Raw genomic sequence first — 13,350 nt, 5'->3', positions numbered from 1 at the left:
CTTGAGTCTAAGGAAAAATTTAAACAAAATAAATTGTTAACATGAAAACATTCTGCGCATGAGCGTTTGTTTGCAAAACATCTTTTCCCAAATGCGCAAATAAACAATAGCCTTAACCGATGTTGCTACTCTGCTTGTTCAGCGACAACTAAATACGAATTAAAGCTGGAGTCATTGGTGCCGCTAAAGTCGTAACCGTATCGTAGCCAACCAATTGGGTTTTGGTTTACCGTCGTAACGATAAACAGCTGATTACGTTAGGGATACGGATACAGCGATACGACATACGGCACCAATGGCTCCGGCTTAAGACGAAAGAGAATAATAATACGTGTGAAGTGGGGCCAATAATTATTCAACTAAATGGTGACCATTGCATTACATAAACTACAGATACGAAACGAGATGTAAGTAAGCAACTACTCGGGAAGGCTGTTCGAGAACCTAGCAGAATAGTTGTAACGAAACCAACTGAGTGCTATAGTTATAAGAAGCATAGTCTGTGAAATAATCTGTTTGATTTTAAAAATTGTAAGTGAATTACTCCAATAATTTTAATTGTGAAGTTCTACTACATTAGTACTTAGTACTGTAAATAAAGCACATTTCGATATATTGAAGAATTCAGTTTATTTATTCGACAGTTCAGTGAATCGAACGATAACTGACGGCACATAGTAATCAAGAGTCTTAAGATCCGTAGCAACATTATAAATTGCATGGATTGTTTGCGGGTATTTTATTGTTATGACGTTAAAGTTCGCGTAATTCATGTATTCCTCTTTGCATGACAAAACCAGTGCACCTAATGCTAGAAATTGATGACTTAAGTTAACGGCCTATTCTATGTATAATTTATTACCTCGAATAAAAATAATTATTTCATCTGCAACAATAAACTTAAAGTTTATAGCAAAGTCGGCAATGTTGTATGCAATTCATTACTTGCATGTTTGTCGACCTCGAATATGAAACGCGATATTTGCATCTGAAGTAAGTTATTTGTGTAAATAAATTGATATCATGATATTTACTGCATTGACATTAAAGGTGTGCATTTTTCAATTTATTATACATAATGACTGCCTTCCGTAAAATAAAATTTGCGCAAAGGAAGTCCTTTTTATTATTTTTTGGTTTTTGGCGCTTCTGTATGTGCCTACACACATATATACATATGTACATATTAAGTTGTGATGAATGGTGACGTTTAATGGATTTTTGCAAAAAAGCCAGTCAAAATAATAAATGCATGGCTGTGTGTATGAAGAATAATGGCGTCAATGAATGATTTTGGTTTTACTTTATGTAATAATGTACTAGGGATATCATATAAACTTACCGACAATCGAGGCGAATCAAAATAACTTTTGGCTTCCATCCAAAGTTTTATTTCATACTATTTCTATAAATATATACCCGGTGTCCAAAAAGTTCGAATTCAAAACTGAAGTCCTTTTAAAGCAAGAGATATGGCAAGCACTTAAAAATGTTTATTTAAAAAAATGTGTGTTGCATCTTTCACTATCCCTTGGATAACTTACCAAGCGTAATCGCATTTAAAAAGAAACACATCGACATTTCGTCCGATTTTTTATGTAATAAATACCCTACGCAATGTTTTCAAGCTTTACATCATTGTGAATCAAACTAAGTGTGATATCTTCTGCATGGACGTCAAAATTCCAAAGTGATTGGATCACCTGATTTGTAATTGACTATCGCTGTCTCATTCTGTATATCTTTCTGTCACCCGTTGAAGATAGCCGGCCCTATGCGCCGCCATATTGAACGCACTGTCAAAACGCTCAAAAGTAGCCATATTGAACATCCTGTCAGGCAGTTGACAGATAAGATATCACACTTAGTTTGATTCACAATGCTTTACATTTGATAGTTGCTAAAGTTTTGTGTCTGTCGTATTGAAAGCGTCATATATGAAATATTCTTGATTTTTAAAAAATGAATGCCAAAGCTCACTTGATTGATTTTAAAATAAATTACAGTATTTGTATTCGTATTTTTTGGACATCCTGTATATTCTGGAAATGTTGAACGATATTAGTAGTTTAAAACACAAACCCTGGAGAAAAAGCTTTGAAGAGATTTACAAGGTATAATCGAAAGAGCTGTCGCCTTGTCCGTCCTGATGTCACGTTGTTTAAAATTTTCCCAAATTATTAAATAAAATGTGTAAATCTTTGTTTGGAAAAACATTTAAATTAAATAATTGGGAATGATTTAAATGAAACGTTTTATTTGAAATATTTACTTAAAGATTCGGCCGCCGTGTTGTGGTGATAGAGTGCTCTGCCGCTCCACCACACCGAACGTACTGGGCAAAGTAACATCGAAAACGATTTTTTTTAATTAGAAACGAGTTTTTTAGGCGGGATCGCCCCTCACCAGTGATTTCGCAAGCACTCAGAGTGTATTTCTGCCATGAAAAACTTCACAGCGAAAATCCATCTGCTTGTATATGTCGTTCGGAGTCCGCATAAAATATGTAAGTCACGTCCTGCTAATTTATAGGAAAAATTAAATAAATTGGAAGACAATCTTGGGTATCTACCTCCTCTGAGATATATAGCGCCTCGGATATATTTAATTTTATGACAAATATAACAACGTACCATACGAAAACTAATACTTTCGGCCAATGGCTGCCGAAAACAAGCAATTTAACTGGTCAAAAACGCGGAACACGAAACCAGAGAAAAGAGAAGAAAAGGAACACCATTTAATTAAAATGGATAGTTCAAGAACCCCTGTGGAAAACAGCAAAGCAACGGTTATGTAACCCATCCATATGGCGGCGAAATGTAAAAAAATAAATGAAAGGTATATTAGATGCTTAATAATGTTTTGCTTCTGGAATAGAGAGATATTACCGAAACTGAGGGCCTCTTGCTCTATTACGGAACGGACGTTCGTTTCGCCTCAGAGACGAAACGCTAGTGTATTTGCACTATGTTAAACGATGGCAACATATCCTTTGACAACTGCTTTCGCCCTTCTGATTGACATAAAGTAAGAAACGTAAAGGCCGAACTAAAATGATAGAGAATACTATTGCTAGGCGAAATTGTTTCGAGGCGAATCGTTCACCTGAGCTATCATTCGCAATACAGAATGAGTCTCTGAATACACACACCTAATGGAATTTCTGTGAAATTTTTCATTAGAAACTGTCTTTGTCAACAAGTATTTTTGAATTTACTACATATAACGAAATATTACCTTACGTACATATGAAATCCTTTCTAAATAAAGTAATTAAAAAAAAATGTTTAAGTTAAACAATTTTATTGCAAACAATACTTACATTAAGTAATAATACGAAAAGCTAGAAAATAATTAGGTAGGTCCTAAGTACTGGTCATCACACTCCTCATCAATCAAGGGAGTTGATCAGACAATTAAATAAAAACGTTGGGCGCGTGAAATTTCTAAATATGTGAGGCGTAGCATAACCTTATTAAGGTTCAGTTGGTATATATATCTATCAATAGAAATTTGACACGTCCAATGCTTTTATTTAATTGTCTGATCAACGCCCTAGATTGATGAGGAGTGTGATGACTAGTACTTAGGACCTACCTAATTATTTTCTAGCTTTTAGTATTATTATTACTTATGTAAGTATTGTTTTCAATAAAACCGTTAAACTTAACATGTGTTTTTTTAATTATTTTATTTTCTCATAGGGCTCTGAACTGTATTCCAAGTTTCAAGCTTGTAGCTGATCGGGAAGTTACTTAAATTGCAATTACAACATTCGTGCCGTCCAGCCAGCCGACCAGCCTGTCAAGTCAAGCTGGCCCATCCATAAGAGCATAAAGTGATCTTTATGAAACCGCTCATATTTTAATTAAAAATTATCATTTTTTGTTTTTAGTTTAAATTTTTTATAAAACTCTTTGTAAAATTTATAAAAATTTAAATAAACTGACAATAACTTTACACATCTGATGATTTGTTTATGCATCTGATGTACATACGCTGCTGAATTGAAATATCTTAAAAGCATCTATGACGGTTTTTATCTCATAGCACATGCGGCGAATAGGAGGCCTTGTGAATTGCCAAAATATGTACTACATAAAATACTGTCCTTTTCAAAGGGATCACAAAAAAAAATGCTTAAAATAAATTTAATAGTTCTTGTATAAACTATATGTGCAGCAACTTAGATACAGCAAACTTAACGACGAAAGTAAGTTTTTTGGAAAAGATTGCATTAACTTATGTATAAACATGTAAAGATGTAACATTGACGAAAAATATGAAAATACTGAACAAACTAATTTTGGTTTTCACTAATAATAACTAAATTTATATATGGATGAATATAAATGTGTCTAATTCTATAATATATGAAAGGATTTTGGGTATACATACATTTCATACCTGGGGTAATCTGAGTGGATACCCACTAAAGCTTCTGCTGCTTCTTCGTTGCATCCGGATGAGTTCTGTTCTCGATTCGCTATAGAAGGTGTTTTCATCGAGCCAGGAATTGAGAGAGTGGATGCTGGTTTGCGGAGCTATTACGTTCATAAATGGAGTTTTGAAGAATATTACGGAGGATACATGCAAAAAGATATAGAAAATTTAATGACGCTCAAAGTTCAATCAGTTAAATATTTAAAAAGTGCAAAATGCTTATGAAAATATCAAACTAGCTATGGGAAGGTGTAGTACATATTTTTATAAGTGCGAAAATATTTTTTTTTTTTGGGATTGTGTAAAATTAGCTACGATTATAGTCAGTGTTTTAGGGGCATTTTTAAATTGAAACCACTATGTGGTCGTTTTTAATATATGTGAATATGTATGTGTATTAGACTGGGTCGATTTATTAACCGATATCGCGCCATCGATTTTTCGATAGAATTTGGGCTCAGGAATAAAAGTTCCACTACGCATACCCAAAAAAATTATTTTCGATACTGTGAAATTTAATTTTTTTGACTTTTTTCGACTCTGATTTTTAAGGTTTTTTTCCCCACCTATTAAAAAAATTTTCATTTGATTGCAAAATTTTCATGTATACCCTGTCCGACCCAAAAATGTCCGCTAAAAACGTTGGCGATAACAGTTTAAAAAAATATATATATTTTTTTAGTAGGTCATGAAAAAAACCTTAAAAATCAAAGTCGAAAAAAGTCAAAAAAATGAAATTTCACATGCTCGAAAATTATTTTTTTGGGTATGCGTAGTGGAACTTTTTTTGTGCCCAAATCCTATCGAAAAATCAATGGCGCGTTATCGGTTAACTTTCGTCCATACATCGACCCACCCTAATGTGTATGTATGTTAACTAGAGTGGTCCTCAAACATCAATTAAACTATTTTTTCTCCATTCAAAAGGTTATACCACAGTCAAATATTGGTGATGGTCGTGTCGCACAGGGATTAAAGTTCAGACTTTCCTATGAAGTCTCAAAAAATTTAAATTATTTTCATTTTTATATGACTTCCAAAGTCGATATTTTTTGAGTGTATCATACGAATGGAAGTTTCCATTGTGACGGTCACTACACTTTTGTGTAAAACTCTCACAATTTTAAATAAAACTGTCAAAGTAGTGACTGAACTATCATCCGAAACGGACTTCAAGAAGTTAGAAATACAGTAAATTAAAATTTAAATTTAAAAAATTAATTACTAATGCCTAGTAAAGGTTAAATTAGGGCGTACCAGTTGTTGTATACACACGAAATGTATCCTATCTTGATAATCTGAACAGCTCTTTTCGTGTGATAACCATATTGTAGTAAAATATTTTAAGGCTCAAATTTTCGTCAATATCTCGACAACGAGGTCCTACATAAAAAAATGAATTCAGCGGACTTGAAATCATTGTATCCGCCCCGTTTCCCGTTTGATTAAAGAAAAAATCAGACTTTAGTGTAATGCCCTCAGTCTGAAAGAAAATATACCGCGACAAGTATAAGAAGTTAGAAACAAATTAAACGGCTTAACCTTTCTTAATGAAATTTTGACATTGTAATATCTAGATACTGTTTCACACGTATAATTTGCAAAAATTTTAGTACTCATATTAATAATCTTTTTCCCCTTTTCCCGTAACGGTCAGACACCATATAATTTAAAGTTTAGTTATTTACTGTGAGCCGATCGGGAGATTACTTTAAACTCAAATTATCACGTTTCCGCGCCACCTAGTGGCAGTTGTTGCATTGTCATCCTGTTCTGAAGTATCTTCCAAATTTCAAGACTCTACACCGGATGTTACTTAAAAGTCAATAGCAAGATTTCTTAGTTTTGTGCTGAAATTTGGGACTAATATAAAACAAATTAATTGAAGGAAGTAAAATTTTACTAAAGAATGCAGGGTATTACTAAATGGGTTCATTTGAAGCATTTTGAATAAGAAGCATTTAAAAGCATCTACTAAATGGGTCTGGGTCTTTTTTTTCTGAGTTGGAGTTATTGCGCTCCCAAAATTGTTGTTGCAAACAGTTATCAATTCTGTGACAGTCATCTCGGCATGAGGTTAAGTGCTTGTCACACCTGTCGAACATAACAGCGCAACATAATCCAAAAACATTCACAGCTCAAACAAATTTTGCATAGATTTTCTTTTAAATGTGTGCCTTATTAAAACATCAAACATTTTGTCTATAATAATTATCTTTAAATAAAATACTATCGCCAAGCCTGTTTTTGTAATATGTATTTAGTTAAGTTGCTTTTTTTTCTCTATAGAGGCATCCATATCAAGCTTGTCTGACTTTGAGTTATCTTTTAATTTAAATAAAGTTACCGCAAAAGCTTGAATATGTCGATTCCGGAATTGTTTCGGCTTCTTTGCAAACACCAAATACCTTACATATAAATTACATATCTGATAGCGGAAATTTCAATTCGCGACAAGGAAATGCAATTAACTTTTCAACATGAGCTCGCTCACTCAATGGAACGCTGCGAAGTATTAGTAAAATTCGAGTATTTACATACACATATTTATCCGTCTACTTCAACTAAAATTCGATGGTTCTTAATTAACTGAACAACTTTTAGAAATATTATAAGTGGGTCATTCCATCTCAACGCAGTAGAGTAGACAAATGGGAGTTTCCACCAAATCAGGCCCTATAAGGCTACTCCATTATAATTTAAAATTGTTTGCATTTGGATATTTTGACGATTAAAATCTTAATCGTAGTTGCAAACATTCTAAATATTACATTATCAAAATTTCATTAAGGAAGGTTACCCTTTTAATTTATTTCTATCTTTTTATATGTGTCGCCACCGTAACATTTTATTTGAGACTGAAGGTACCATATTTCAATTTTCTTTTTTAGTCAACTATTCCAAGTCCACTGATTTGGTAGTACTAATATTTTTTCTATATAAGCCCTCGCAGTCGAGATGTTTGTCAACTTTTGGACCTGGATGACCTTAATATATTTTACCTGAATATGCGAATCACACGAAATGAGCTGTACACTAAAAAAACTAATCAGTCGCGAACGTAACATTTTAAAATGCTAATAAATCAGAAACGCCTAATATTTGTTTTTTTTTTTTGATTGCAGTATCAATAGAAGCATCTCCAAATTTAGATATAGTGAGATGGTTTTATTGTGTTTGGTGGGAAATTTTCTCAGTGTATGGTATAAAAATTAGTTCCACACAATTTATGAGATCAATAATGTCGCGACCGTTCCGCTATTACGCTCTAATATTTAAAATTTTAAAATTCTAATTTAACTCACTATATTTGTAACTTCTTGAAGTAATTTTTGCATACATTACTTAATTCAATAAATACTTTGCCATTTTTATTTAAAACTAGCTTATGCCCGTGGGTTCCACCCCACTTTGCTATAAAAATATGCAAAATAAATAACACAAATTTTAAAGTTATTTTAAATAACACAAATTTTCAAGTTATTTTAAGGATGTGTATTTGCGAATTTAGGTACTCTTGAAACCATAGGATATACAATATTTTTTCTAAATTATTTGGAGTATAAATAAAAAGATTTTTTGATGAGCCAACTCTGGAGTAGGCTACCTATAATTGGCCATGGGTGAAACATGAGTTGGAAAGATTGACTTCTACTACAGCTAATGGCTGTCCTTGAGCTTTATTGATAGACATTGCGAAAGCCAACCTAATAGAAAACTTGAGGTGTTTGAAATTTAAAGGCATATCTGTCGGTATTAATTGAATCCTTGGTATGAAAACTTTGTTGTTTTCGAAATTTCCCGATCAAATCATTGCTTCAATGACTTTGGAAGTTTTGTGATGATAAGCCTTGTTGCATTACATAAGCGCGGAGGATCCAAATTACGAAGCATAATATTATGGACCCTTTTTTAAGGATCAATCGATGAGGAGGAATTCCTGGTGGCTCCAAGGAGTTAAGAAACTCAACCGGACAATGCACAGCTTGCGATTCTTCCACGACTGTGTCAATGGATTGAAAAGTAGTATCGTTTGTTTGAATTTTATATAGATTTAGAAGATGTAGACAGACTGAAATTAACAAAAAATTTTAACGGCGGCAGATTACTAAAAGTCCAAACGGAATAACAGCCAAACTTGCCAACATGGCTTTGTGGGTCGAAGATCAACAACTACCAACTTGCTTGAATTTGCGTCTTTTGTTATAAATGGTTTTTTAGATTTCAAACAAACATATGTCATTTACACTGACTTTAGTAAAGCGTTTGACTCTGTTAATCACGAGCTCTTAGTTCACAAACTTGATCTACTGGGCTTTCCAAAGCCTTTGTTAAATTGGATGTCAAGTTATCTTGAAAATAGGACACAACGTGTTTTCTTCAAAAACAATGTTTCAAGGTCGAATGATGTAACTTCTGCCGTGCCCCAGGGGAGCCATTTGAGTCCGTTACTTTTCACCCTGTTTATCAATGACTTACCACAGGTTATCTTGCATTCTAGAGTTTTTATGTACGCAGATGATGTAAAACTTTGTTACACATATCTGCCTTCAAACTTGTCCTGTTTCAATCAGATTCAGGCTGATCTCGACTATTTTCAAAGCTGGTGTACTGCAAATTTACTTTTTTTGAATAGCTCTGAATGCAAGCAAATGACATTTCACCGGGTAAGGCCGGTCCTGACATCTTATATACTTAACGGCAACCCTTTGCAGCGGATATCTGTTGTAAATGATCTAGGTGTTATTTTTGATCCGAAATTAAGTTTTAACATACATATCTCTACCACTATTAACAAAGCAACTGGTGTACTAGGATTTATCAAACGTTGGGCTAAAGAGTTTGATGACCCTTATTTCACCAAGGTCCTTTCTATCTCGCTGGTACGTCCCATTCTCGAGTATTGTTCATGTGTTTGGTCTCCAACCTATCAAAGTCATATAAATCGGATTGAATCGGTCCAGAGACAGATTTTAATTTTTGCATTACGAGATCTCAACTGGGAATCAAGTACACATCTTCCACCATACAGAAATAGGCTTCTTTTAATTCCTGCTAGAGCCTCCAAACATTTTGTACCTTTTCATTTACCTCTATGCCGGCAAAATTTTGCTAGAAATAGGCCCCTGCGTCGTTGGTGCTCACGTTACAATGATTTGTACAACTGCATTAGCCTTGAATGTTCGTTTGCGGCTTTACATACTGCCATACTCTTAGGTTTAGCCTGATATTTTAATTTTATTTTTCTTTCGCGTGTTCCCCCTACTGGGCATCCGGCTCCTTTATGAGCATGTCGCGTCAGCCCCCTTATGGGCACCGAGCTCCTTTCTGAGCACCTCGCGTAAGCTCCCTTCTGAGCTCCTCACAATGGCCCTCACTGAACACACTTAAATAAAAAAATTATGCAATGCGATGTCAAATTTTTATAACATACTAATTTTCTATGGACCTCTTTTAAACTTTTTAATTTTAAGGATAACTCTGTATTTACATATATATGTGTTCTATTAAAATAATTAGTCGACCGCTTTGTGTTTGCGTCGACTTTAAATAAATAAATAAAAAAAATAAATAAAAAAAACACTGCCGATCAGGAACCCCGCTGAAAAAAGTTGTTTCAAAATTTTGATGTGGCCTGCGACTTAATTCATAGACCCTCCATTTTGTAGGAGAAGAACGCTAGACAAACCTTATAGACATGTTTTCAACGTCTACGCTCTTATGTTTATTAGGGTGCTCTTTATGAATAAAAAAAAAACGATTTATTTGTTCCAGTCTCATATCTTCGAACGGTAATACCAAGGTCAAAAATATGACCTACAAGTTTTCGTCGCGATTCGAGAAGGTTAGGTGGTGTCGCACTCGGTCAAGTAGAGGTTTCTTTTTCGGAACTCGAAAAATTTAATTAAATTTCTAATACCCAAAATCGATAATACCTGTTCCGGGTTGTATAGGTTGTCTTAGGCTCAATTACGTACCAGTATCGTGGAGGGAAGTCAACGTGGTATTTATCCCCAAGGCAGGGAAACCCTCCCACTCTAAACCAAATGATTATAGGCTTATAAGCTTATCTTCTTTTCTGCTTAAAGCACTCGAAAGACTCCTAGAGGACTACATCAGGAGGAGGAGCCGTCGCTTCTTTCGCAAGCTCAGCATGCCTATACTAAGGGCAGGTCAACTGACACGGCCTTTCACTCACTGGTATCCGTTATCGAAAGGTCACTAGACCTCAAGGAATACACATTGGTGGCATTTCTAGATATAGCGGGTGCCTTCAACAACGTTGTCCCAGAGGCTATCACCTCGGCGCTGACCGATCTGGGGGTTGGACGCGTGCCTGGTGCTTACGCGTAGGAATATTAAATCTCAGCTAGGTGGATGCGTGATCCGCAGACCGGTCGGCAGAGGCACTCCGCAGGGAGGTGGTCTCTCCGCTACTTTGGGTAGTTACCGTCAACCAACTACTACGCCTCATGGAATCAGAAGGTTCCCAAGTGATCGCGTATGCATGCGGGGGAAATTTCCTCAAACTCTTTGCAACCTAATGGAAGGGGCACTATCCAAAGTTTCGCACTGGGCCACATCCACAGGGTTGGAAGTCGACCCGGATAAAACCGAGCTTGTCCTCTTCACGAGGAGGTACAAAGTACCATATCTAACATCGCCAAGAATTGGGGTACGTTTTTAGCGTTCAGCGATCAAGTTAAGTATTTGGGAGTCATTCTGGATAGGAAGCTATTATGGAGTGACCATATAGTGGAGCGATGCAAGAAGGCAGCAGTAGCGCTGTCCACCTGCAAGAGGGCAATTGGCACCTCCTGGGGATTCTCCCCTAAGGTGACCTACTGGATTTATACAGCCATTGTGCGCCCGATTCTTCTTTATGGTGCCTTGGTCTGGTGGCCTGAACTAGCTAAAACTACCTATCTTAAAACGCTTCAAAAGGAGCTCTACATCACCGGGGCTCTCGGCTCCACTCCATCTGAAGCACTCAACACTATGCTCTACCTTACACCGCTTGACCTGGTGAAGAAGGAAATAGCGGTCATCGCCGCTCTACGAATAAGGGAAACAGGTTTGTGGTTAAATGGATCTAGTGGACACGCAACAATCCTGGGCACGAACGCCCCAGTCCCAATACCGGTGCGCACTGGCTACTGCACGCCAAAGAACGTCTTCGTTAAAAACTATAGTATATATATACCATCGCGACAGGATTGGAATATCAGACAACATACGGTACCGGGTGCCATCAACATATTCACGGATGGTTCTAAGCTTGACGGGAAGGTGGGAGCAGGCCTTTTTTCGCCGGACTTGGGTCTAGAGGTCACTTTTCGCCTAACAGATCACTGTAGTGTTTACCAAGCGGAAATGCTGGCAATACACAGGGCTGTGAACCATCTCGGGTCTATGCCTAACGATGGTAAACGGGTGTTTATTTTCTCAGACAGCCAGGCCGCATTAAAGGCCCTGGACTCATTCGTCGACAACGCAAAGTCGGTCACTGAATGCCGCAGATCTCTTAACGAGATGGCTCAGGACTTCAGTATCAGCCTTATATGGGTACCTGGGCAGAGGGATATCGAAGGCAATTGCAGAGCAGACGAGCTGGCCAGAAGAAGCACCACCAACCATATCCTTCCGGGAAATGAATCGAGAGGTATACCCATGGCCACTTTCAGGCTTCGTGTGAACACAAGCACTATAAGAATTGCAAATGGACTATGGTCAGCCATATCATCGTGTGAGACATCCAGGCAAACCTGGCGCTCATATGACAAGGGGCGCACAGGAGCGCTTCTGATTTTAAACAAATCAGTTCTATCGTCCCTGATAAGGGTTCTAACAGGGCATTGCTTAATAGGCACGCATGGTGCTAGAATGGGGGCAACGACCTTCGACTATTGTCGCAGCTGCAGATGTACAGAAGAGGAAGAGAGTGTCCAGCACCTTCTCTGTCATTGTCCAGCACTTAGTAGGCCATCCTTGGTAAACCTTTTCTACATGACCTCGCTGAGGTCTCTAGCTATGAAGTAAAGGCTCTAGCAAAATTTATAATTTCCACGAGGTGGTTAGACCCGCTTTAGGCAGGGTAGGGGTCCTCTTTGAGACCATATAGGGTATTACAATGGGCCCATTGGTGGCCTAAGTAGTGAGCTGTTACCATAGTGTTCAGCTCAGCCCTTGCAACCTAACCTAACCTAACCTACGAATATTAGCAACACTAAGGGGTACTATCATCTCTAAGCGATGCTAAGCAGTGACTTGTATGCACATCAATAGATCAATCATTACGTCTACACATATGTACGTACACGCAGCGGAGAAGAGACGCACAAACCATGCATATATCTTATCTGAGATGCTCCCAAAAGTATGCAATTATAATTGTGGAAGTGTCGCTCACAAATACACGCGCATATGACAAGCTATACACGTGCATCTGTAGTTATAATTTTATAGCAGTAACTAAGTAAATTCTGGAAGCGCCTAGAAGATGCAACGAGGAAATCACAGAGCATAAAAGGCAGCAACAGTAGAGGGGCGACAATCAGTTTCATTTAAGCAAGCTATTGGTTGTGAAGTATCAGTGTTATTGTGAAGTACTTTAATAAAGGCCATTTTGCATTATTAAATATTGGAGCTATTTATTCAACAGTTTAGAGATACGAACGTTAGTAGGAGGCTGCAAATAAGAGGAATTGCAAGTAAATTCGTTACAGTATCTATGATATCTTTTACCATAATACCTATTACCGATTTCTGGTGTTAAAAAATAAGGAATTTTTAATAATCGGGGATTGCCCATATTGCTTTTTTTTTTTTATATGTATGAAAACATTTATTTGAAGCAATTTTTTCAAATAATGTTTTCATACATATAAAAAAAAAAAAGCAATA

At 36.5% G+C, this 13,350-nt stretch overlaps 1 protein-coding gene across 8 annotated transcripts in view; it reads right to left on the bottom strand.

Annotated features, from left to right (window-relative positions):
- The window catches only part of SK (small conductance calcium-activated potassium channel), a 591,679-nt gene that overhangs the window by 329,857 nt on the left and 248,472 nt on the right, over positions 1–13,350 (bottom strand). For all 8 annotated transcript variants that reach the window (XR_010952625.1, XR_010952626.1, XM_067782017.1 and 5 more), the window contains one exon: positions 4,402–4,547. Coding sequence is in view for 6 of the 8 variants with exons in the window: in XM_067782017.1 (XP_067638118.1) it covers positions 4,402–4,547 (146 nt within the window). In the remaining 2 variants the exon portion in view is untranslated. The remainder of the gene's footprint in view (positions 1–4,401; positions 4,548–13,350) is intronic.

Source organism: Eurosta solidaginis, chromosome 4, assembly GCF_040869045.1.
Source record: "Eurosta solidaginis isolate ZX-2024a chromosome 4, ASM4086904v1, whole genome shotgun sequence".
Classification (NCBI taxonomy): domain Eukaryota; kingdom Metazoa; phylum Arthropoda; class Insecta; order Diptera; family Tephritidae; genus Eurosta; species Eurosta solidaginis.
The sequence above is the reverse complement of the archived record's forward strand: the minus strand, read 5'-3'. Positions and strand labels throughout refer to the sequence as shown.